The 24442-nt window shown below is 37.2% G+C and overlaps 1 protein-coding gene across 50 annotated transcripts in view; it reads right to left on the reverse strand.

The window, feature by feature from the left end:
• LOC144990461 (uncharacterized) overlaps nt 1-9772 on the reverse strand; it is a 41476-nt gene extending 31704 nt beyond the window's left edge. For 44 of the 50 annotated variants that reach the window (XM_078943866.1, XM_078943848.1, XM_078943867.1 and 41 more), the window contains exons 1-14: nt 9646-9772; nt 8321-8376; nt 8181-8213; nt 4539-6979; nt 4281-4345; nt 3933-4081; nt 3786-3854; nt 3520-3564; nt 2687-3001; nt 2402-2458; nt 1284-2207; nt 715-938; nt 483-547; nt 74-222 (exon numbers count right to left, since the gene is read on the reverse strand). In XM_078943866.1, the coding sequence (XP_078799992.1) occupies nt 74-222; nt 483-547; nt 715-938; nt 1284-2207; nt 2402-2458; nt 2687-3001; nt 3520-3564; nt 3786-3854; nt 3933-4081; nt 4281-4345; nt 4539-6979; nt 8181-8213; nt 8321-8354 (4570 nt within the window). In that variant the 5' untranslated portion in view covers nt 8355-8376; nt 9646-9772. The remainder of the gene's footprint in view (nt 1-73; nt 223-482; nt 548-714; nt 939-1283; nt 2208-2401; nt 2459-2686; nt 3002-3519; nt 3565-3785; nt 3855-3932; nt 4082-4280; nt 4346-4538; nt 6980-8180; nt 8214-8320; nt 8377-9645) is intronic. The other 6 variants (XM_078943874.1, XM_078943847.1, XM_078943830.1 and 3 more) reach the window with 5 other exon arrangements.
• Between the last annotated feature and the right edge of the window lie 14670 nt (nt 9773-24442).

Here is a 24442-nt window from a genome sequence, read left to right on the forward strand (position 1 = left end):
CAAAATAAATATTAGAAAATGTAGGTATCTATGCTTTCCTTTGTGTTTCTCAGTAGGTTTTACAACAGCTTACCTGAAGCAGAGATGCTTGTTGTGTTCAGTGTGAAGTTAAAGTTGGAACTATTGTATGCATCAATCAGGGTAGTTGCTACTTCAGCAGTTTGTGGCACTGAGGTTGCATTATTAAATACTAGCTCAGAATCTACTTCAATTGAACCTTTCCTGCAAGAATTAAGAGGGAATAACAGTTGTTATTGTCACACATAAACCACCAAAAAATGTTACTATTGATTGTTACTTCACAATTTTTAGACGGTGTGAAATAAATCAAGTAATACCAATGATGAATCAAATAATTAAAAAGACATAAATGCTGAATCCTTTCACAATATTACCCATCACTGAAGTATTAAGTTGGTGCATTGCATCCTAAAAGGGTTAATAAACAAGATCTAACCTATATGTGGTATATTGTCATTTACCTGAAACCATTGATTATCACTCTCAGAAATCGTGTTCCAAATTTCAACCTATAAATGCCGTCAAGCTGTAAAAAACACAAAGGAGATTTACATGAGCAATGTTTCAGAAATCTCCTTGTTATGCTTTTCATTTAAACAAGCTAACCATCGACTCTTAACCCAGGAATTTTACTTAATTTTGCAAAATAAAAAGAAGAAAGAAAAACGAAAAAAAACAGCTAAGCACACTTACTTGGTTTTCAAGGTTTGCTGCGAGACTGATGAATTTTGGTGAGGCATTGTTCAGAAGGTCGTCAGTAAATGTTTCCTCCAGTTTAAAAACCAGTTTAATCGTCTGTTTCGGGTTTGGAACAGCTATTGTGGTTGTTGTCTGTGTAGTTGTTGTTGTTGGTTGTAGAGCAGCTGTTGTTGTTGTATGGTCCGTTGTTGTTGTAGTTGGTTCTGATGGTTTAATTGCTAGCGGGGGGAAAAGACCAATAGATAGAGGTGAGGTCTTGGTAAAAGAAAGTGAGGATGCTTTGAGTATTCGTCAGGCTTTAGTGGTTGTTTTTGGTGTCCAGCTGTTGTATTGTCAGGAGGTTGATTGAGATCTGCTGCTAATACAACTATATTTTACTTTTTAAAAATGTGGCGTATGACAGGGATTGACCTACATGTATTTGTAGCTTTCTTCATTTTAAACATTTCCAAAAATAGGGTGGGAGATTTTCAAAAGGTTTTTGATAATTTATTATCTGATAGTAGATATCAATAAAAATAAAAGGAAAAAAAATATTTCAACTTAAGACTTCATTACTGTACCTGATGTGGTTGTAAACTTTGTTGTTATTGTGGTGTTTACTGTTGTAGATGCTGTACTGTCAGGTGGTAAGGTTGTAATGGCTAAAGTTGATGCCTGGCTTTCTGTTGTAGATGCTGTACTGACAAATGGTGAAGCTGTTGTGACTTTTTCAGAGTTCTGTGTTTCTGTTGTAGCCAGTGATGTCCCACTGGCTTTTGCTGATGTTGAACTGACTGGTGTTGATGTTGCACTGATTGATGGTGAAGTTTCACTGTTAGTTGGGGATGTTGTACTTTCTGGTGTTGAAACTGTACTAGTTGCTGTTGACACTTCTCTGACTGGTTGTGAAGCTAGACTTTCTGGTGCTGAAGATGTACCGATTAAAGGTGAAGTCCCACTGGCTTTTGCTGATGTTGAACTGACTGGTGTTGATGTTGCACTGATTGATGGTGAAGTTTCACTGTTAGTTGGGGATGTTGTACTTTCTGGTGTTGAAACTGTACTAGTTGCTGTTGACACTTCTATGGCTGGTTGTGAAGCTAGACTTTCTGGTGTTGAAGATGTACCGATTAAAGGTGAAGTCCCACTGGTTTCTGCTGATGTTGAACTGACTGGTGTTGATGTTGCACTGATTGATGGTGAAGTTTCACTATTAGTTGGGGATGTTGTACTTTCTGGTGTTGAAACCGTACTAATTGTTGTTGACACTTCTATAGCTGGTTGTGAAGCTAGACTTTCTGGTGTTGAAGATGTACCGATTAAAGGTGAAGTCCCACTGGCTTCTGCTGATGTTGAACTGACTGGTGTTGATGTGCTTATTGATGTTGAACTTGAGCTTTCTGGAGGTGAAGTCTCAACAAATGGTTGTGATGTTGAAATAATTGGCGTTGAAGTGATTGTCCCAGCTGGTGAGGTTATGTTTGATGTTGTTGTTGCTGGGTTAGCTAGCAGTGACATTATGAACGATAATTAAAAATAAGTTAGGTATTTTATTATACATTTAAAAGTAAAAATTTAAGAAAATGAAAAATCTACACACAATTAGACACTTTTGCAAAAATGCGACTTAGCACATAACATCAATGTATGATCTGATTTGTATGCAGACTTAAAGAAGGTATAAAGGACACAATTATACCTGATGTGGAAGTTGAAATCCCAGATATTGTAGAGGCTGTTGTTGGTACCACAGTTTCTGCCAGAAAAATAGTTAATTTTAATATATAAAAGTAATAAAATAGACAAAAAATCAGTGACCTTGGTCAATAGTTTTCCTCTCTCAAAGATAACTTTTGTAATATACTTAATATGACAAATGTGTGGAAGGGCTTCAATTTAATGATTTTTTAATATTCAAATCTCCCTTTTAAAAAAAAAAAAACAAATCAGTCAATATCAAATCACTCAAAACACCAACAATTACCGGGTGAAGACAGTGTGGGCAGTGTAGATACTGATGTCACACTGAGTGTTGGTGATGTCATGCTGATTGTTTGTGAAGTTTCTTCAACACGCTCTGCCATGGTGGTGGTTGATGGTAAAGATGAACTGACTAGAGGTGAAGTTGCAGTGACTGTTGGTGTAGTTTCAGTGGCTGGTTGGGGAGCCATGGTGGTTGATAATGAGGCTGTTTCAAGTGGCGTTGAAGTTGTAGTAGGTAATGGTGAAGACGTGCCAACTGTTGACGAAAATATAGTGGCTGTTGTTGTCTGCCTCATCGATAGCAAAGTAGTAGTCTCTGGTGATGAAGTCACATAGACAGACTGGAGGGTTGTACTGGATGGTGTCATCATGGTTATTGATGGTGAGATTGCACTGTCTGCTGATGAAGCTGTGGTTTCAAAATGTGGGGTTGCACTGACTGTTGGTGATGTCAATATTACTAATGTTAAAAGTGAGGTTGCGTGTAGTGTTGTTGAGGTTGAGGTGGCTGGTGATAAAATATTTAGATTAATAAGAAAATGTTCCTCTTAATATTTTTTTTTAATTTCAAGTCAATTTTCTGTATATCTGTATATTTAATGTCAATACCATTAAAATGCCAATATTATATTAATGAGAGGAAATAATCTGATCTGTTAATTTAAATAACTAATAAATAATTTCTGTAACAAACAATAATCAGTAAGATTTTGTGTTTTCTAATTAGCTGACATTTGGTAAATGTGTTTTAATAACTCCTTTATTTGCCATGTTTTAGTGGAAAGGAAAAAAATGTTTTGTTTGTGAAAAATTTGAGATATGGTGTAGATTTACCTGCTGTTGGAGCTGTGGAACTTTCAATTGTGGCTGTTGTAAGTTCTGAAACGGAATAAGTAAGCATATGTAGTCATATCTCTTCAGACTGCATAATGAGGGGAATAACATTCCAGTTAATTTTCTTTTTTTTATTACTTTCTAAAAGTATGTTGTGTTTTCTTTCAACTGACTGTAACAATATATCAATTGTTTTGCAGTTGAATGACTCATTTTATTGTACTTGGTAAGTAAACATTTATGACATGATTTTGGCATTGTCGTACCTGGTAGGGTAGTTAAATTAATTGTTGTGGTTTCAGTAAGGGTTTCTTGTTTAGGCTCTGTGAAGACAGCTGGAAATAAAACATACCATTAATTATCTTGTGCCATATAAATTGTGAATGCTTTTATGTGAGCAAAAAAAGTCTTACGGGCTGCTGAAATTGAAGATGTGTTGACACTGAGGGTAAAGTTTGGACTGGTTACAGCCTCCGTCAAAGTTTCAGTCACAGAACTAGAATTTGGTAGTGCTGTCACATTATTGAAGATCAACTCAGCATCCACTACAATGGATCCTTGGCTGCAATAGAAAGTGTACTTTTATTTTCCATTATAGTTTGTTAAAGTCAGAAAAATTAAAGAATGACTTCAAATTTCAACACATTTGATCATTAGACAAACTATGAACAACAAAAAAAATGGTTTTACATGCTCAAACAAATTACTACTTTGGGACAAAGGTTAGTAAATCAACAACTGGTGAAAGGCAAGTTTCATACCTAAATTTCGTGACGACCGTTCTATTGAAGAGGGATCCAAATTTATCCGTATAGACCTTGTCAAGCTTTTAAAAGTTAGAAAAGAAAAAATAATGAGAATTTCCATTCACCTATGCGTACCCTATATATATATATATATATATATATATATACATATACATACATATATATATACACAGCATATATATTTTATATATACACAATGCAGTATACTTACTACATACTTTATTATAAATGGAGAATAGATGAAAAACTTACTGCAGTGGTAACTTCAATCTCCAATTTCTTGAATGATGGTGAACTTGAGTTTTCAAGGTCTGAAGAAAACTGTTGTTCCACCTTAAATCCTAGCTTGATTACAGGCTCTGGAATTGGGGCAGCTTTAGTAGTTGTAGTTGTGGTTTTGGCTGTAGTTGTAGTAGTAGTTTTAATAGCTGTTGTGGCTGTTGTGGTTGTTGCAACAGTTGTGGTTGTTGTTGTGGTTACTGGTGGAGTAGGTGTGCTAGCTGTCGAAGTTTCCCTGGCTGGTTCTAAAGTTGTTTCAACAGGTGATTTGGTTGTGCTTGCTGTTGAGCTTTCCTGGGTGGGTGCTGAAGTGTCTGGTGGTGAGGCTTTGCCAGATGTTGAGCTTTCTTGGGCGGGTGCTGAAGTGTCTGGTGTTGAGGCTTTGTCAGCTGTTGAGCTTTCTTGGGCAGGTGCTGAAGTCACTGTTTCTGGTGGTGAGGTTGTGCGAGTTGTTGAGCTTTCTTGGGCGGGTGTATTTGTGCCAGCTGTTGGGCTTTCTTGGGCGGGTGTGTTTGCACCAACTGTTGGGCTTTCATGGGTGGGTGTGTTTGTGCCAGCTGTTGAGCTTTCTTGGGCGGGTGTATTTGTGCCAGCTTTTGAGCTTTCTTGGGCGGGTGTGTTTGCACCAATTGTTGAGCTTTCATGGGCGGGTGTATTTGTGCCAGCTGTTGGGCTTTCTTGGGCGGGTGTGTTTGGACCAACTGTTGGGCTTTCATGGGTGGGTGTGTTTGTGCCAGCTGTTGAGCTTTCTTGGGCGGGTGTATTTGTGCCAGCTTTTGAGCTTTCTTGGGCGGGTGTGTTTGCACCAATTGTTGAGCTTTCATGGGCGGGTGTGTTTGTGCCAGCTGTTGAGCTTTCTTGGGCAGATGCTGAAGTAACTGTCTCTTGTGTTAAGGTTGTGCCAGCTGTTGAGCTTTCTTGGGCGGGTGTATTTGGGCCAGCTGTTGAGCTTTCTTGGGCGGGTGTGTTTGCACCAGCTGTTGAGCTTTCTTGTCCGGGTGTGTTTGCACCAGCTGTTGAGCTTTCATGGGCGGGTGTGTTTGCACCAACTGTTGGGCTTTCATGGGTGGGTGTATTTGTGCCAGCTGTTGAGCTTTCTTGGGCGGGTGTGTTTGCACCAATTGTTGAGCTTTCATGGGCGGGTGTGTTTGTGTCAGCTGTTGAGCTTTCTTGGGCAGATGCTGAAGTAACTGTCTCTTGTGTTAAGGTTGTGCCAGCTGTTGAGCTTTCTTGGGCGGGTGTATTTGTGCCAGCTGTTGAGCTTTCTTGGGCGGGTGTGTTTGCACCAGCTGTTGAGCTTTCTTGGGCGGGTGTGTTTGTGCCAGCTGTTGAGCTTTCTTGGGCAGATGCTGAAGTAACTGTCTCTTGTGTTAAGGTTGTGCCAGCTGTTGAGCTTTCTTGGGCGGGTGTATTTGGGCCAGCTGTTGAGCTTTCTTGGGCGGGTGTGTTTGCACCAGCTGTTGAGCTTTCTTGTCCGGGTGTGTTTGCACCAGCTGTTGAGCTTTCATGGGCGGGTGTGTTTGCACCAACTGTTGGGCTTTCATGGGTGGGTGTATTTGTGCCAGCTGTTGAGCTTTCTTGGGCGGGTGTGTTTGCACCAATTGTTGAGCTTTCATGGGCGGGTGTGTTTGTGTCAGCTGTTGAGCTTTCTTGGGCAGATGCTGAAGTAACTGTCTCTTGTGTTAAGGTTGTGCCAGCTGTTGAGCTTTCTTGGGCGGGTGTATTTGTGCCAGCTGTTGAGCTTTCTTGGGCGGGTGTGTTTGCACCAGTTGTTGAGCTTTCATGGGCGGGTGTGTTTGTGTCAGCTGTTGAGCTTTCTTGGGCAGATGCTGAAGTAACTGTCTCTTGTGTTAAGGTTGTGCCAGCTGTTGAGCTTTTTTGGGCGGGTGTATTTGTGCCAGCTGTTGAGCTTTCTTGGGCGGGTGTGTTTGCATCAACTGTTGGGCTTTCATGGGCGGGTGTGTTTGTGCCTGCTGTTGTGCTTTCTTGGGTGGGTATGTTTGTGCCAGATGTTGAACCTTCTTGGGCGGGTGTGTTTGATCCAGCTGTTGAGCTTTCTTGGGCAGAGGCTGAAGTAACTGTCTCTGGTGGTGAGGTTGTGCCAGCTGTTGAGCTTTCTTGGGATGGTATGTTTGTGCCAGCTGTTGAGCTTTCTTGGGCGGGTGTGTTTGTTCCAGCTGTTGAGCTTTCTTGGGTGGGTGCTGAAGTCCCTGTGTCTGTTGAAGCAACTGTTGAGGCTTCCTGACCTGGTTCTACGGTTGCAGTGACCAGTAACATTGTTGTGTTGCTTGTGAAGACATCCTGCATTGACTGTGTTGTGACCGGGATTATAGTCATGTCAGCAGTTGATCCTATATTTTCTAGTGAGGTTGTGGTGGCTGTAGAGTTTTCTGGTGATTGAGTTGTTTGTGCTTCTGGAAATAAAGGGATAAAAAGAATGTTGACAAGTTCTAGAAAAAAAACATGTCTTCGTGGAAGAATTAGCTTAAAGCAGTGGTCCCCAACCTTTTTGTCACTGCGGACCGGTACAACGCAAGACACGTTTACCGTGGACCGGGGGGGGGGGGGGGGGGGGGGTGTTGAGGTGCAGCGCAAGGCACGTTTACTGCTGCCTGTTAAAGGCAGATTTCCGGATTTTCCAGATTTTTTAGCGGGTGCAGGTTCCTCTTCTGTCCCTTCATTGGACCGTTTCCCCTTGTTTTTAGCTCATTTTGGTTGTTTGGGTTTAATTTTAGCGGGGTGTATCACATGATGTTTGGTGTGTCGCGACTTTGACGTGCGTTAAGTGTGACGGATGTAACAGAGAGAATCTGGTCACTTTTCAAAATAAAATGTTTTTTTCGAGAAAAACAATAAAATGGAAATTATTTTTTCTTTCTGTTCGTCCCGGTGCCAAGTGTCCCGCGGCCCGGTACCGGTCCGCGGCCCGGTGGTTGGGGACCACTGGCTCAAAGAATCCTAATCCTTATATTTAATTGTAACAAGGTAGGACGTTTTCACTGCTAGTTTTTAATTATAACTTTTATACATTTTTTGTCTTAAAATAAAGAATTAAAGTTTGGTTTAAATGTTGTTGGCGGTGGAGTAATTGACTGTTATTTATTAAAAAGCGTAATCAATGTTTGGGTTAAAAAAATCCTGTTGTATGTTAAGCCATGCTAGATAAAAATAAGGTTTTAGATAAAATCAGGAGACCTGAAGTAAATAACTCTAGACATAGATATGATGTGTCTAACAATTTAGGAATGTGAGGCATGAATTTGCCCAGCATCCAAATTTTTCTAGGTTCTTGTAATATTCCTGCCATCTGGTGACAGATGTGGTGAACTGCAATATATTATAAATGATATAAATTATGTACAATAAATACTGCTTAAATTTCAAAGCATCAAATAATACCTATTGAAAAAATCTCTAAACTCATTTTTTTCGAAAAATATCTAAAAAACAGAAAATGAACTTTTTTTTTTTTTAGCAAATTAGGCTAATTAATGCTGACATTCTGGAGACATTGTTTTGATGCAGCTCAGTTTAGCTGTAGTCATAAAATTGTATTTTATACATCATAAACTTCAAATTCAATGTCTTAAGTCCTGTGATATATAGATATGTTACCTGATGCCCCATTTTGAAGTGATCCAACTAGCCCTGTGAAGAAGAAAAAAATATTTCTGATCAATAACTAAACCAACTTTTTAGTTTTAGAATACTATCATACAACACTTGCAAAGAAAAGCAACACTCCCAACAATTACCTGCTAGTAGGAGAATGACTGTAACAGGTTCCATCCACAGAGAGTCAGTCCACTTCCTGTTAAAAAGTTACCAATTAAATTTTGAATACTTTTTCATATACACTTGCTGAGCTCTTTTAAGAAAGTTATAACATACTGTTATGTTTGCTGAATATAGTATTCCACATTCTCATCTAAAACTTAATGTGACAAAATTAAGGGCCGTTTGCTCATGCCGTTCTGTAACAGTTTGTTCACATAGCAACCTGCCTACAATGTAGAAGAAAATAAAAGTAACTTCTTCATGACTTGAAAATAGCAGCTAATAGTTTTTAAAAATGTCACAAAAACAAATGCTCCTTTCATCAACAACCAAAGCTTGCCCCTACCTTGTCCTTAAATTGACTGACTCACAACTTATGTCCGACTCTTAGAAGAGCATTTACACAAACACACACTGTGATTGTGACATTCTCTAAATAGAGTATTCCCAAATTCCAGTGAGACAAGTATGTAAAACCTTTTCTCGACCAGATAAAGCAGTCTTGCATTTCCAGTTGCAGTCAAAGATTCCATCCACAGGTGTATCGATCTCCACATCATACCAAGAATTTGACTGAACATTCCCACAAAGAAAATCAAGATCTCTCCATTTTGTTCTGTTTGCCTGATCATACACTTTAAATTAATGTATTTATTTTAGTGCGTTTCATAATCATTTTTTTTTGTAAGAATGAGCATGTTAAAATTAAACGTACATATATTTGATATTTTCCCCACTTAGCTCAAAACATTTTTTTCAGTAATTTGTTGCAATATTGTTTTGTATAAACCTATTTTTATCTGAAATTTAGATTAGAAATCTATCAGAAAATATGAGGTTTTCTTCATTTGTACATATTTTCATAAGAAAAAGCATTTTGCAAGTATTTTTTAAATATGTTTTCCCGAAAAAAAAAATATATATATATTGTGTCATCTTTGTTACAGCAGTTCTGCCTCTGATGCTCAGATGCTCAAATGGTGGAGCCACACCCAAAAAAATTCAAGCTAGATAAATAAAACTTTCAGTTTAAACAAGTTCATTTGACATTTTTAGTGATGATTTGTAGGGATGATTATCTATTTTAAATAAAAAGTGATATATATTCGATGTGCAAGTTTACCATTGTCAAACAGTGGAAAAGAAAGAAAAAAAGTTGTTTCTAATGAGTAAAAGTATAAAAATAAAGTAAACCTTTAATATATCAATTGACACAACTTCCTCTTATAATTTGTGTGATTTCTGAACAGATATCCATATGCAAAAGAAAATAATAACCTAAAATTAATTAAAGTTTTCTTACCCTTGTTGAGTATGTAGTTGCCTCCTTAAGCTCACAGGAATAGGTACCAAAGTGCAAAGAACAGGACAAGTGGTGCTTTTACTCCTGAAGTCCAAAGATGTACTGAGCAGTTATCAGCTTGCAGGGTTCTGTTAAGGGGAGGCTAGGAATTTGTCTTATTTAAAGTGCAGCAAAACCTGTATGACTTGTTTTGTTGTACATCATTTCCTGTGGAAAAAAAAAAATTTAAAAAAATGAACCGGGTTTAGGGCAGTCTGAGAGTGTGTATGAGGTGTGTTTGTGCGTGTGTGGGGTAGGTATTGACGTGAACTAGTCAAATGAAGTGAGTAATGATTGAGGCATCCATTCTATTTCATGGATACATCATACCTTTCAAGTTTATCAAATTATACATTTTATAATGCAAATTGTAGGAAAAATAAAAATAAATTATTTGAAAATCTTTAGACCTTAATAGAAATGAATTTACACTATAAACAAGGACATTTTGCAGAGTTTTGACTGAAAATAGTTTAACTAGGCTTTGCAATACTGCACAACATCATCATCTCTTTTTTTTACATTTTACAGACTTAGTTTTCACTGACCAAGAGAGTTATGGCAGGATGTATAGGTGCTAAAAATGTATTTGTTTCATGCAAATGTGCTTTGAATTTGAATTCATAATCCTAGTGTGGAGCAGCAAACAGATCTAATTTTAGAGGGAGATCCAATGAGATGCATTACAGTGTGGCCGCTTCACTCCGTCACACCTACCATGACGCAAAAGATGACTGACAGCTGTACAAAAAAAAGCCACAGCAGTTTACATTTTCTAGATACTTTACAACTGTTTTCACAATAACCAAATATTTGTTTTCATTGCTTAAGTTTATGTCTAACCAACCATTTAACCAACTGAACAGAGTAACATAAAACACGGTGACCATGAAAAGGAATCAGACTGATTGACTTGCGTCAGTTGGGGGTGCAGAAATTCCTTCTTAAGTTCAATTTTAAACCTCATGGCTGAGCCACTGAAACAGCACATCACCTTCATTTAGCATTATAGACAGGGAATGTGTATAGCTTCATGGAAAAGCAGGTGAAAGCCTTGCAGTTTTTGAAAACAGCATATAAGCTTGCAGTAAAATCCTTTTTAGTTGTTAATAAAATATACTTCAGATTGCAATGTCTGATTTCCTAAATCCAAATGTACATGCAAACAAGAAAACAGTTTTTGTGCAATTACTTGGGATTTTTAAAAGCAAAAGACTGATAATTTGTTTATTTGAAAGTTAAATTAAATGTATCAACCACAACTCCATGCCAGACATTTTACATTGTTAGGGGACCTTTCCATACCAGTACTTCTAATCAAATCAAATTTTCCTTAGTCACCTAATTAAGGAAAACTAGTTTCTTTCAACAACTCCCAATTATGGTTACCCAAACCAAAGCAATTAGAAGATAAATCTGAAGAGGTTTTATGCACTTTGGGATGCAACCAGTCTATGGCCAAATTGTATTGTGCCAGCAACTTACTAATATGATGTCTAGAGGGGTGGGTCAGACAGGGAGGTCAATAAAATTGACCACCTTTGACAATTTGTCTACAGAATAACTGACAAACAAAGAAAAAAGAATTCAGTTTATTTGATATACACTGCTCTAGCCAAGGTTTCAAATCTAGTCAAAAAGCAGAAATTCTGCTCAGCTGGCACAAAGAGAAAGACAGCATAACTCTTCTTAAATTACTGTGTACTGGTGTTTTTTGAAAAGTATTGTGACCTTTACTACCTTTTTTCTACTGTGTGGTGTTTAATAGAATAAAGCTTATTGACTATAATGAAGCCATCTCCTGGTCCAGTCACCAGTGTATCAACCAACAGAATTAGGCAGTTTGGGGCTGATTTGAAAAAACATAATTGGAGCCAATTCAAGTCACCAGATCCTGGGTGGGTGGTTTATAATGCAAGAACATAATCCTCCATTCACTGCAATGTCTATAAAATGAACACGGTTTCAGAAAAAAGCTCTTTCTGACTTAAAACAAAATCATAATTCAGTTACAAGTTACAGTTAAAGTTCACAATTATTTATTTAGGGAATTTGATATATATTTTATATATATTTATAACATCTTATGTTTGAGATGTCTCTGAAACTTCAGAATTGTTAATGTGCTAAGAAGTAAGATGCTTAGAGACCCAGATTGCCACTTATTTGCCCAAAACAGACACACATATGCTGTCGACATTCGTACAGTCATCAAGTTTAGCCGATGTTTAAATTTAAGGGAAAACGCTACAATAACTGCCAAAAACAGATTAATCTTAGGCCGCATTTCCAAGTGTTGTTTCAACAAATAATGTTTCCAGTCGCTCTCTTTCGGTTGGGTCTCATTGGTTTCCCGATTACACTTGAAAAGAGAGCTTGTGTTTAATTTAGATTCCATTTTAGGACCTTTTTAGAGTGTGCACAAGAAAATGTTGACAAATGCACCTACTTTTAGATTTTCTGTAAAACATGTTTACCAACAGCACCATGACAGACTGGTGACCTGTTCAGGGTCTACCAAACAGTAACTGGTAAATGTGCAGGACGTAGAGGTAGGGGGGTGAACGCATTGTGTATGTTTTCACGATTTTTTTTTTCTTATATGAAAGTCTTTGTTTTGGTATTTATTTTGCAAAGAACGTTGTGTTTTATAAATAAAGTTTGATTTAATCCTAGTTTGTGCAAAACATGAATGAATAAATAATGTGTATTTTATTACTTATTCTGTGCTCATTTTATTTGAGACAACAAAAAATGTTCAAATTTTAAGATTCAAAATCTTGTTGTTATATGATATCGATTATCCTGCAGGTCCCTTTAAATTTGGAAATTCTACCAGTCTCTGGGTGTGAGTCTAAAAAAAGAACTGGTTTGACTACATTACATAGTTTTTCTTTCTTTTTTTTGTTTGTTGTCCCTAAAGAGCCATTCCAGGATGTGTGTCATCTTATTGAGACTAAACTAAAACAAGACACATGACATTTGTTACTTAATGTAAAAATCGATGTCACAAATCTTTACCTTGATCTTCTTTAAATTTCTTTTTATTTAATTTACATTAACCGGGCCGCATGATAACATTGCATTTAGCTCTCTTGCCACCCAGCAAGAAAGCCCTGGTTCAATTCCCCGCTGGATTCTTTCTGTGTGGAGTTTGTATGTTATCTCCGTGCATATGTTGGATTTCTCCAAGCCTTCCAGCTTCACCCACAGTCTAAAAACATGCTTCATGGGTTAATTGGTGACTCTGAGTTGCCCCTAGGTTTGAATGTGAGTGTGCCGTCTTCTGCTTCTGTGTTGCCCTACAGTAGAGAGGCAAACCATCCAGGGTGTACCGGCCTTTAGCCAAGAGTTGCTGGGATAGGCTCCAGCAACCATGTGACCCCTCACAGGGAAGCCCAAATTTAGGACTTGAGGGCCCGCCTCCTGCTGGTTTTCCAGAAACCCAGCTTTATCTGCTGCTGATTACCTGGAGCAGGTGTGTTTAGCCAATAAGGAACTACAATGGCAGGTTGGTTTGAAAACATCAACAAACTTTTTTCAATCAGCTTCATTGAGCTTCATCAAATTGATTAAAAGCTTCATTAAAAGTGTGTTAAAACGTCATCAAAATTTTTTCTTATGAATATTTTTTGTAATGTTGATGTGTTTATATTTAAAAATGAACAATGGCAATATTTTACATTTTATAACTGTAAGGTTCAAAATAAAACTAATATATATATTCAATGTGGACAAGTATATTGCTATCTCTTGCTTTATTCTCACTTGATGTATTACTTTACGAAACCCTTACTGTTTATATCATCACCTTTTGTTAATATGCAATTTAAATTCTTTGCTGGTGTCACACCCAATCCAGTTATCCCAGAGGCACGTTGTTAGTCACTCTTACCAAAGACTATGCTTGCAATCGCTCAGTGGTACCTTTCGCGTTATGGTGACTGACAAAAAACTCCTACAAGACAAAAGACTTAATTCCATTACAGGCTGTTTAAGACTCAAGTCTAGCCGGTCCAGTTAGTGTCTAATGCAGTTCCAGAAATGGTCGTGTTAGATTACAGTTTTTCTCAGTAACTTTAGTACAATTCTCGGATCAGAATTGAAGTTTGCAAATACGTGTGTGCATTTCTCCAAACAATTTGTACAAACAGCAAAACACTATGGATTTCTTGCAAAAGCCTGTAACTTTCTCAAAATCCTTAGTTCATCTCTCAAAACTAAGTCTTTATGTCATTGAACATGTCAGTGCCATCAGAATGTCAAGTCCTTGTGTCATTGTCTACGAACAAGACAGTCAAAAGACTTAGTCATGTTGTCAATATAACTGTGTACTTTAGAGGGAGGTTCTGATGGAAACTATGGCTAAAGTTTGGATGACAATTATTGTAAAATGGAAGTTACACCTTTTTTGTTTGATTGCAAGAGACTGGACAAGATTCACATTTACACTATTATTGTTCATATTATAATTTGTTGACAGACCATGTCATACCAACATAGAAAAAACCCACTGCAAACAGTAACACAAAGGGAAAAAAAAGATAGGACAATATTCTGTCCAACAGGACAGGCAGTGCAGTAGGAATTGGTGTGGTCTTCCTACACCTCTTGTCGTTCCTGTATGTTAGGCCACAAATTCTCATCCACATCACAGCGAATTTTTCTCTCTTGGAATGCAGCGAAATATGTTTGTCACATTATGCCAACTTGGTCAACCATTTTGCAGTTAATGACTTATACGATGAACTAATGACTAGGTGTTTTGAGGAGTAAGACTATTGCACAGTGAACTATATAAGACATTTTGATCAACATGACATAAACGATTGATAATGTAGCAAAGAGCAGAGAATTGTACATAATCATTTGCATGGATGTACCAAAGCAATTGCAACTTGTTCAAAGAAGTGAGAAACTGCTTATATGATGTGCACAAGTGACATCATGATGTGAAGATTGAACAAATAGTTTTGGGAATTTCATTCTGATCTGAGAATTGTACTAAAGCGAATGAGAAAAACTGTAAGCTTCAAAGCACAAGGAAACACCGGTGGTAAATATGTAGATTTATTACAACCAAATATATAGTATAGTACTTCTGGAATTTAATAAATACAATGTTTCTGCTTGCTTTTGTATTTGTTCTTTTATGTTATTTTTTTGTTTTAAAGTTTTAAAAGACGGTAGAGGCAACTCAGCATAAAATGGAAAAGTAAGAGCAGAGTGGTCTTCAGCTAAGGCTCACAGTTTCTGGTCACATACAAACAAGCAAGATTTCTGGCTCTCACAGACCTGTCATGTCTTCTGTATAAGAGAATCCTCTGTCCTCCACACGTTACCTGGATTAATGGCATCTGTTTGAACTGGTTATCTATACAACCCTAAATTGTTGAAGCAGTCATTGACACTGAAATTAGATCAGTTTGACAAACAGTAACCGTAAGTAAAAATTCAATCAAGTTCTCTTTCTTCAATACAAAATCATCAGATTAGAAATCTGTTTTGTTTAATAGATTTAATAGTATCTAAAAAGCCGGATGTATCAAAATTCTCAGCATATTGAGCAACTAAGTTGCCCATTTTAACAGAGCAATCTCACCCTGCACAGCAATGTAATGTCAGAAAGGAGGAAGGTTTTTACAGAGGATCTCTTTCTGTAAAATAAAATAAAAATATTTAGAATGTTTTATACTATTAAGAAATTTAATAAATAAATTCAATAATAACCGGTTAAGACCTGGCATTAACATGCGTGGACATGTGGTTATATTATTTATCATTTAGTTCTCCATGCCTCTGTTTGGTGCAGTGAGATTCATGTATTGTCCCTCTTTTCCTCTCCCCTCCTGGGGAGTGGGAGTGCTTCCAGACTCCAGTTGGCTCATCCGTGCTCCAGTTCCTGACCGTTTACCTCGCCTTTGCTCCTGCTCCTACACCTGGCTGTGGATCCTGCCTCTGGCTCATCTCTGGCTCGTCTCTGCTCTGTACCTGACCGAGTACCTCATCTCTGCTCCTGCTCCTACACCTGGCTGTGGTTCCTGTCTCCGGCTCGACTCGCGCCTTTAACTGTCCCCACAACCACGGCTGGATGAAGCTCGTCTGCTGGACTTTTATATATGTAGTTGTAGATTTAGATAAGTTAATTCTTCTCTAAGATTTCTGGTAAATCGCCTGTCCGTCCTGGGGGAGGATCCCTCCTTCATGTGGGCACCCCTGAGGTTTCTTCGTTTTTTCCGGAATCCGGTTTTTTTGGGAGTTTTTCCTTACCGCGAAGGGGGGTCTAAGGGCAGGGATGCCAGTATAGCTTAGTCAGTTTGTTAGTTCATTTTAGTATTTTTCTATTGAACTCTTTGTATTCGTGATCCTTTTGATTTCATGTTTTACTTCGAAGCCCATCGAGACGACTGTTGTGATTTTGGGCTATACAAATAAAATTGAATTGAAATTGAATTGAATTATCACAGTGGTTAATCCTACTGAACTGAGGCCCTGTGACAACATTTTTAATTCAATTCAATTCAATTTTATTTATATAGCCCAATATTACAACTCAGTTGTCTCAATGGGCTTCACACCATTAATTGTACAAAAAAACAAAATCAGTCATAAAATACAAAAGGTGATTGCTAAACTAAATTATACAGACTAAGCTAAACTGGGCATTTCTGCCCTCAGACCTTCCTTCTTGGTAAGGTAAATAAAAGAAGAAACCTCAAAGATTTCTACATAAAGGAGGGATCCTCTCCTAGGACAGACAGGCGATGTACCAGGACTGTTAAAGAAAAAAATAGTTTATCCAACTCTACAACTACATGTTTGATTAGTGTAGCAAATGGGCTTCATCCTGAACAATCGGAACTGGGGGACAAGTTGTTAAAGTTGAACATGGGGCACATGTTTAAAAGTTTAGCTCTAAAATGTGCCCGGGTCTTAAAAGGTTAATATAGAATGTTCTTATAAAAAACTTATAGCTGATGCTTCCTTGCTACAAAAATATGTTTTTGTCGATTGAAGTTCATTTGGTTCTACAAACGTAACATTTTTAATACTTTTAGACAATAATCAGCAACATCCAAAAGGTACTGGGCAGAATCATAATGTTTATATAAACCCGTGCAAAAAAAACAAAGACACAATTTAATTCGAAACAAAACTTAACATCAAGTTGACAAATGTGCCATAAATATAAAATCAAAACTTAACCATAGACAGACAGACAGACAGACAGACAGACAGACAGACAGACAGACAGACAGACAGACAGACAGACAGACAGACAGACAGACAGACAGACAGACAGACAGACAGACAGACAGACAGACAGACAGACAGACAGACAGACAGACAGACAGACAGACAGACAGACAGACAGACAGACAGACAGACAGATAGATAGATAGATAGATAGATAGATAGATAGATAGATAGATAGATAGATAGATAGATAGATAGATAGATAGATAGATAGATAGATAGATAGATAGATAGATAGATAGATAGATAGATGCACTGTGGCGCAGTGTTTAGCGCTCTTGCCTCACAGCAAGAAGGCCCCTGGTTCAAGTCCCAGCTGGGGGACATGTAAAACACAACATCAATGGCGGACCTTTCTGTGTGGAGTTTGCATGTTCTCCCCATGCATGCATGGGTTTCCTCCGGGATCTCCAGCTTCCTCCCACCATCCAAAAACATGCTTCATAGGTTGATTGGCAACTCTAAATTGTCCATAGGTGTGAGTGTGAGAGCAAATGGATGTGTGATTGAGGATATTCTGCCCTGCGACAGACTGGCGACCAGTCCAGGGCATCCCTTGCCTACGCCCAAGTGGCCAGGATAGGCTCCAGCAACCCCATGACCCCAAAAGGGAATAAACAGTAAAGAAGATGATGAATGAATGTTTCAATAAAATGTCGAATGCTATATAAAATAATTTTAACTTATAGCACAGTCCTCTACTTACTAAAATCCCAAATAATGAGTGCAAAATTATTTGGACATGCAACAAGTATTTAGTTTGGATATGAATATTTACTAAAACAGATTGTGCAAGGGATTACAGCTGCAAACTGCTTTATTTTAATGGGTATTTTATCGTGCACACAATAAGTAATGCAGTGGAGAGAATGAGGGCAAGAACTGATTAAGGCGTTCAGATTCCACTGTTGGAGAATAGAGTAGTCTGTATCACTCTGGTCCACCAATTTTAATAGCACTTCTTTAGTAAACAATCATGTATGCACACAGCGAGAGGGGGATGGTCACCAGACTGGGTGGGTAATGTTTTTAACACCCCTCTCCAATAATGTTGGAAATGCAGATCTTGTGTGTCTCTGTGCATAACTAAATTTCAGTCAGTGCGCCCTGTGAGATACACTTAAAACCAGTAAATTGTTGTGTGCCTACTATTTGTTAGTGTGTGTATGTGAGAACTAAGTCATGCAATTTACTTATGACACTATCATGTATGTATTAACTAACTGCTCCCACCCCCTTCCATCTCACCTATCTTAATCTTTTTCTTTTTTTTTTTGTTCGGTCCAACAGGAAATGCATATAAATATAGTTATTTTAAATAAAGCTTAGCCTCAAATACAAAAGGGGTTTACACTAAAATAAATATTGTATGTCTGAAGATTCTTAACCCCCTTGTTGCAAGTAACAGTAAAATCTGTCCCACACAAGACGCCTTCTGGTCTTATCTGTTTGCTCAACTGTGTCTTTCTGAACGAAAAAAAAATTATACATTGCTAGAACTGAACAAGACAAGTAAATAAAAAACTGAAACAACAGGAACAAGTGAAACAAGCTGCTACCCTTAAGTGTGTCAGAAGTCTGTCATGCATGAGGTAAATGTTTTTTTCAGAGGTTTAATGTGAAATGCCCAAGTCATTGCAGCACATACTTATTTGTTGAGATCCCTTTTTAGTACTTCAACCAAAAAGTGTTAATGTGCTCAGGGAATATTGGTGTTCAAAAAAGTCAGTTGCCTTAACTGGGATAGACATTAAAGGTCTTTCTTTTGTCTTCTGGTACGCTCTTAAATCCAAAACAGAAAAACGTGTCACACTGGAGCAATTGCAGAAGAGGAAGAAGTGCTGTGAATTTACTCACAACACAGGTTGGAAAAGGTTTAAGGAAGAGAATTTCCTTTTCAGAAATGTCCTCTACCGATTGTGCCAAAACTCAAGGATGTAATTACCATCTATTGAGTGGTTGCTGATAAGATGCAGGCTTACTCAGTTCACATTCTTTTTTTTCTTCCTCATGAACTTCTGGTGCAAAGCAGTGTGGGGAAACTTACTGCACAATTTAAAATTTTTAAGTTCCTGTATGGAGATCTAACACTACAATTTAATAATAGTACTGATCTATGTAAAGGTTCTTTTTAACACAACTAAAAATGTAAATGAACAAAAATTTCACCTAAAATATTCAATCTAGTAGGGGTGTAACAATGAATCAACGTAACCCTTGTGCTATCCTAGGCACTTTAACATTGGGAGTTGGGTCATCTAGACCCACTAGACAGTGCGCTGAACCTTTTTTCTTCAATGATTTGTGAACCTCACTGGTGTCCATGGATTACATGAAATCTTTCCACCTTTATCCACCTTTGTCATGGTAGGGAGAACACGTCAATGTAAGGGTGGGTTCATCTAAGATAGCACATATGATCTCACAGTCCAACCAGATTGATCTGTCTGAGGCAAGATGTTAATAGAATCAACCTTTGCCATTAAAAAATTGTTTCAAAAGTATATTAATTGGCGGTGTGTTTATTATAATAATAAAAATGAACAAGTGCATCACAGTGGACAACACACATGTAATGTCAGCAAAAAAATGATCAAGCCATCATTGTTACAGTGTTCTAGAATGTTCCAATAATGTTCTGTTTGTATTATTTTCATGTGGAAAAACATGGGCTGAACTTTATGGAACTAAAATGTGAATGGATTTGCCATTCAGTTTTGTTTACGTGTTTGTTTGTACACATATGTGATTTATATTTGATTATCTTGCAAGAAATACAAGAAATGTGGAAAAACTTCCGCTGCACTGTTCAGTACCCAGGTATTTATCTCTGAGTCCCACTGGCTGGACCTTTGACTAAAAATGTCCCGGATTGATTTTAGGTCAGTGAATCAGATTGTATAAAATTAACCAATATGAACTATGAATTGGATCAACAACTACTAAATATGATATCAATCAAATTGTTGAGATGAGTCATTAGACAAAAACAACCTTACAGATAAAAGTACACATTTCAGGTAATAAAGAGGCACCTTTCTCTAGAATCTTGAACAGATGCTCTAATGCGCCACTGGCTTACTTGAAAACGCAACTCTGTCATCTACACACCTTCAAAGCTTTGTACACATAATTCACTAACGCTTTCATGTTGACAAAAGCTATGTGCAGACAGACATATGCCAAGCTATTAAACCTTCTATTGTGGTAGTTTTTCATATAATAGGGAAAGACAGTGCTTTGTTTCGCCAGGATAAGAACAACAATACCATCCATGCCATCCCTCCTCATGAAGACAAAGTTTGCTCGGGGGATAATCCGCCCAGGAGATCTTTTTTCTTTTCTTTTTTCATTCAGTTCAGTGTTTCTGTGTGTTTGTCAAGCTAAATATAGCTGGGCTGGGCTGAATGAAATGTAGGTAAGAGAACTAAAGGCAAATGGGACATAACAAAAGATTATGCAAGGTAACCCTGAGCAAAATAAGCAATATCTACTTTATCTTTTTAAGTTTAATCATTTTTTATTAATGCATTTAAATCAGTTTTGGACACTTTTGAGGATTTCAGTTTCTTCTTGTAAATTCGGCACCTAAATTTGATTTTTTTTGTCCTGATTAGCAAATTTCTGGATTATAAATATGTACTAAAATGTACAAAAAGAAAAAAAAAAGTTTTTTTTAATACTTGATGGTTAAAATGGACTCATTTGGACTCATCTTTTTTGTTTCATTTTGTTTTGTCCCTTTGATCATGCTGGATGGGGAGTGTCAGTACTCAGATTTCACTATGTTGCCCTGAGGTTCATCCTGACAGTCTGGTTTAGTGTAGTGTTTTAACCGACTTTTCTTTTCCATTTCTGGGTTTTCTTGGAAGTAACTTTGTTGACATTTTAAAGCATTAAAGGGAGAAAGGAATCTTGCGGTATAAAGAAACATCCCTGTTCTGGCGACTAAAGGGTTGCTGATTGGAGCAGAGTGAGACGTATCTTTAGCAAATATGGCTGCAGCATTCTGTAGCTTCATGTGCTTCGTGAGGTGTTCATACTGCAGCAAGGTGATGACCGCAAACATAAGTCCAGATTTGAGTAGAAAGACCTTGAAAACAAACCAATTAACTCTTTAACGCCACGGCTTTAGCTCCACTGTTTACATTCTTTTGATCATATAACTCTTCAACCTTAATGTATTTCCAGCGGATTCTGAAGAGGAGAAAAGCAGCCTTGCACTGCTATGCCACGCTGTACAGTGGTGAAGTCTTGTGTCGAGTCTTGAAGCAATCAAGATAAATCAGCAGATTTTTATATCGGCTTTGGACCGAAATGCAAAGTATTGTGTTTTTTATTTCTTCAAAAACCGTTCATATTTTTTGCTCATATAAAGAATGTTGTGCTTAAACAACATTAATTTAAGAAATAATTTAAACGTGTTTGTGTGTGAATTATCCAAATAAAAAAACCTTTAGTCTGACTTTTTAAACTAACAAATGTTCCATTTTGGGCCACAATGATGATAAATCAGCATTCATTGTATTGACAGCTGCTTCAGTCAGACTAAAGGGCAAGCAAGTCATGACACGCAATGACCCAAAAATAACAAACACGAATTAACATCTTCGTAAGAAGATAATCCAGGGTGTGAGACTGCCTTCTGGTGTGCTAAATGCTCAACAATTAAATGAATGTAAAATTAAACTTTATTGTATCCTGTGATGAATCCCTTTTTTCATGTTATCTAAGACTGAGCCTCTGTAAACTTTACTTACCTCTTTATTCAAGGAAATCCTATAAGAACCTCGGCCATACATTATTTGTAGGTTTTAGTGCAAATGTTTATTTATGCTTTCTGATGGTGATTAACTGCAGTATTCATGAGTTTATACTATCCAATAACTTTTGAAAAATGTTATACTGTATATCCTTTAAAAAACGTTTCATTTTGCTACAACCTTTTCATCGTTTTTACGGTTAGAAGTTAAATAAAAGTATTTGTTGTATTCCTTTTAAATGAAAAGTTGAACCACTCAAACACCCCAGATCAAAAGTCTACATCCCCTTGAAGGCTAAATATATCCTCTCAACTCTGTAAAAACAGCTAATATACGACTGTCCATTTACTGTTGGTAAAAAGTCAGTTAGTCTGATTTCTCTTTCCTTCCCATTACACTTTTTTTTTAACTGGTGTTAAACGGACTTTACTAAATTTTAAGCTGCAAGAAAAACAATAGAACTGCCAAAAGATCCTTGCAATTAATTGTTTTAGGTTTAAATATATCCAAACTTTTAAGAAAGCATATATCCGAATTTGGCAACTATACTTTTACTATTCTTCACGTCTGCTTTTCTTGTGCAGTATGTGCCACAGCAGAGGACTTCATATGCGACAAATTTAGCAATAAATTCACTATTTTCATGTTTTTAGTTGATATAAACCTTCATAGAGCAAGAATTCTACATTAAAAGTGTATTCTATTGTAAGCATTTTTACAAAACATGAAAAAATACCATATTTGAAGGTGAGTGAAACAGAATAAACATTATTGTTTGTATACATAATACTAACATTTAACCAACCTCTCATGATTAGAACACTTGCAGAACAATTAAATGTTTTGAGCGACAAAAACTTTGGCAGCTAGTAATTACTGTCAATCATCCACCCTTGTGAGCGTCTGAGAAAAAAAAAAAAGTTTGGTCTGACAGCTAGCCAGTAGCCAGTTCCACAAGATGCTCATGTGTCACTCCTTTTCCTTGTCACATTGCAAAATAACTCCCAGTGCCTGAAGGTACATCTAACAAAGTGAGCTTTATTGTTTAATGTAAAACGCACTTGGGCAACGATGCAGAAGAAGTTGCTAACAGGGAGCTAAACTCATTTACAGAAAGCAGGCTGTCGATACGGCATTTTGCTAGATAAATGATATAAAAGACCCGAGATTGAATTTCTAGACTGACAGGACTTTAATCCCTCTGAGTCATCTGTGATGTAGCGTGACTTTACTGTTTTCGTTTGACCTATGACGTTTGCTCTTGCCCGTCAGTATTGAAATGTACAAAAACACAAAACAAAGAAGAAATCCTAACAATACAATTAAGCTGTTGTTATGACTTACTGTTTCTATTCAAAACTCTTATTAAAAACATTTAATGTAAAGAAAAATTCTTGTTACGGCTAAAAGGCAAGTGTCAGACTAGTGGCAAAGTTTTACTATTCTTTTTTTGGACTGGCTGCTGAAAACTTTCTGTGTTGGATCCAAATTTCCTCCTTTCAGTTTGGTGGCAATCCCTTCTAACCATTACTTCTCCCCCCAAAAACATGCAAAAATGTTCTATGCTCCAGTAAAGATAAGTTTAGGTAGTTTAGAACTTAAACAACATGAACAACTACCTATCTGGTACCCGAGAGGGAAGGGAACATAGTCCAGATTTCATATAGAGTCAAAGGTGCCAACCACCTCAGTAAACAATAAAATTAACCCGTCAATTGGCAGCACTTTTCAATTTAGACAAATGTGAACAGGGCTTTTCAAAGTGTTTGTAATTTATAGTAAAGTAATTTTGGTGTTAGGGTTCACTTTAGGGCAACAGTCTTTGACACTCCTCACTGATTCTTCTCTTGAATACATTCTCCTTTGATGTGTCTGTCGATGAGTTAAAATCAGACTGAAATGATTGTGGGGAATGAATTTTCTTCCTGGCCAATTTTGATTTTGCTCACACAAAACAAAATTCGAATAAAAGTTCATTTTTTTTAGATACTTTGCTCAGAAAATAATTAGAACATGTTAACCCTTTAAATGCCTCCTCAACAAAGTGGAAGAGCACATTTAGAAAAGATTTTAAATACATTGATTGTGTGCATTACTATAAGCAGCAGATTATTATTATGTTTTTTGTTTATTCCTGGTTGGGTAGGTAAAGTGTCAAAGAAGAAGAACATGAAACAGTGTGGCATCAATATGAGAAAAAATATAGACTTTTCCTAAAAAACATTGAGTGAGGTCAAAACCAACAACACCTTTACCCAGCAAAAGCTGTCGCATGGTGTTATCTCTGATGGTTGAAGACATAAAGGACAACGGAAGCTGCAACAGGACAAAACGGTTTGTTTAAACAGAGCTCTACACCACTCCAATGTTTGGTATAGTACAGGACAGACAGCTTCAGAGGCCTTATCCATTTCTGAGCTTTCAAGGATTAGTGGCTCTTTTGAGAATAGAAATGTTCACGTCAGATTACTGAATGAGAAACAGTTGTTTTTTTTAAGTTAAAAAAATTGCATCAACGTTAAACGAGATAAACTGGACAAACCAAAATGAGACAGAAGGACTTTTGTGACCTCACACATCACCTACTTGACTTTTTCTTCTTCCGGGCAGTTTAGTAACTATTTCCAGCTCACAGCATGACCCACTATGTCAGAGAGAAAGAAAAAAAAACCTGAACGTTGACAATACCTAGCAGGATAGGAATTTCCTTGAGCAATTGGAATTTTGTTTTTCAATAA

The sequence above is a fragment of the Oryzias latipes genome (assembly GCF_053564925.1).
Source record: "Oryzias latipes strain Hd-rR chromosome 1 unlocalized genomic scaffold, Olatipes_Hd-rR_3.1 chr1_Y".
Classification (NCBI taxonomy): Eukaryota; Metazoa; Chordata; class Actinopteri; order Beloniformes; family Adrianichthyidae; genus Oryzias; species Oryzias latipes.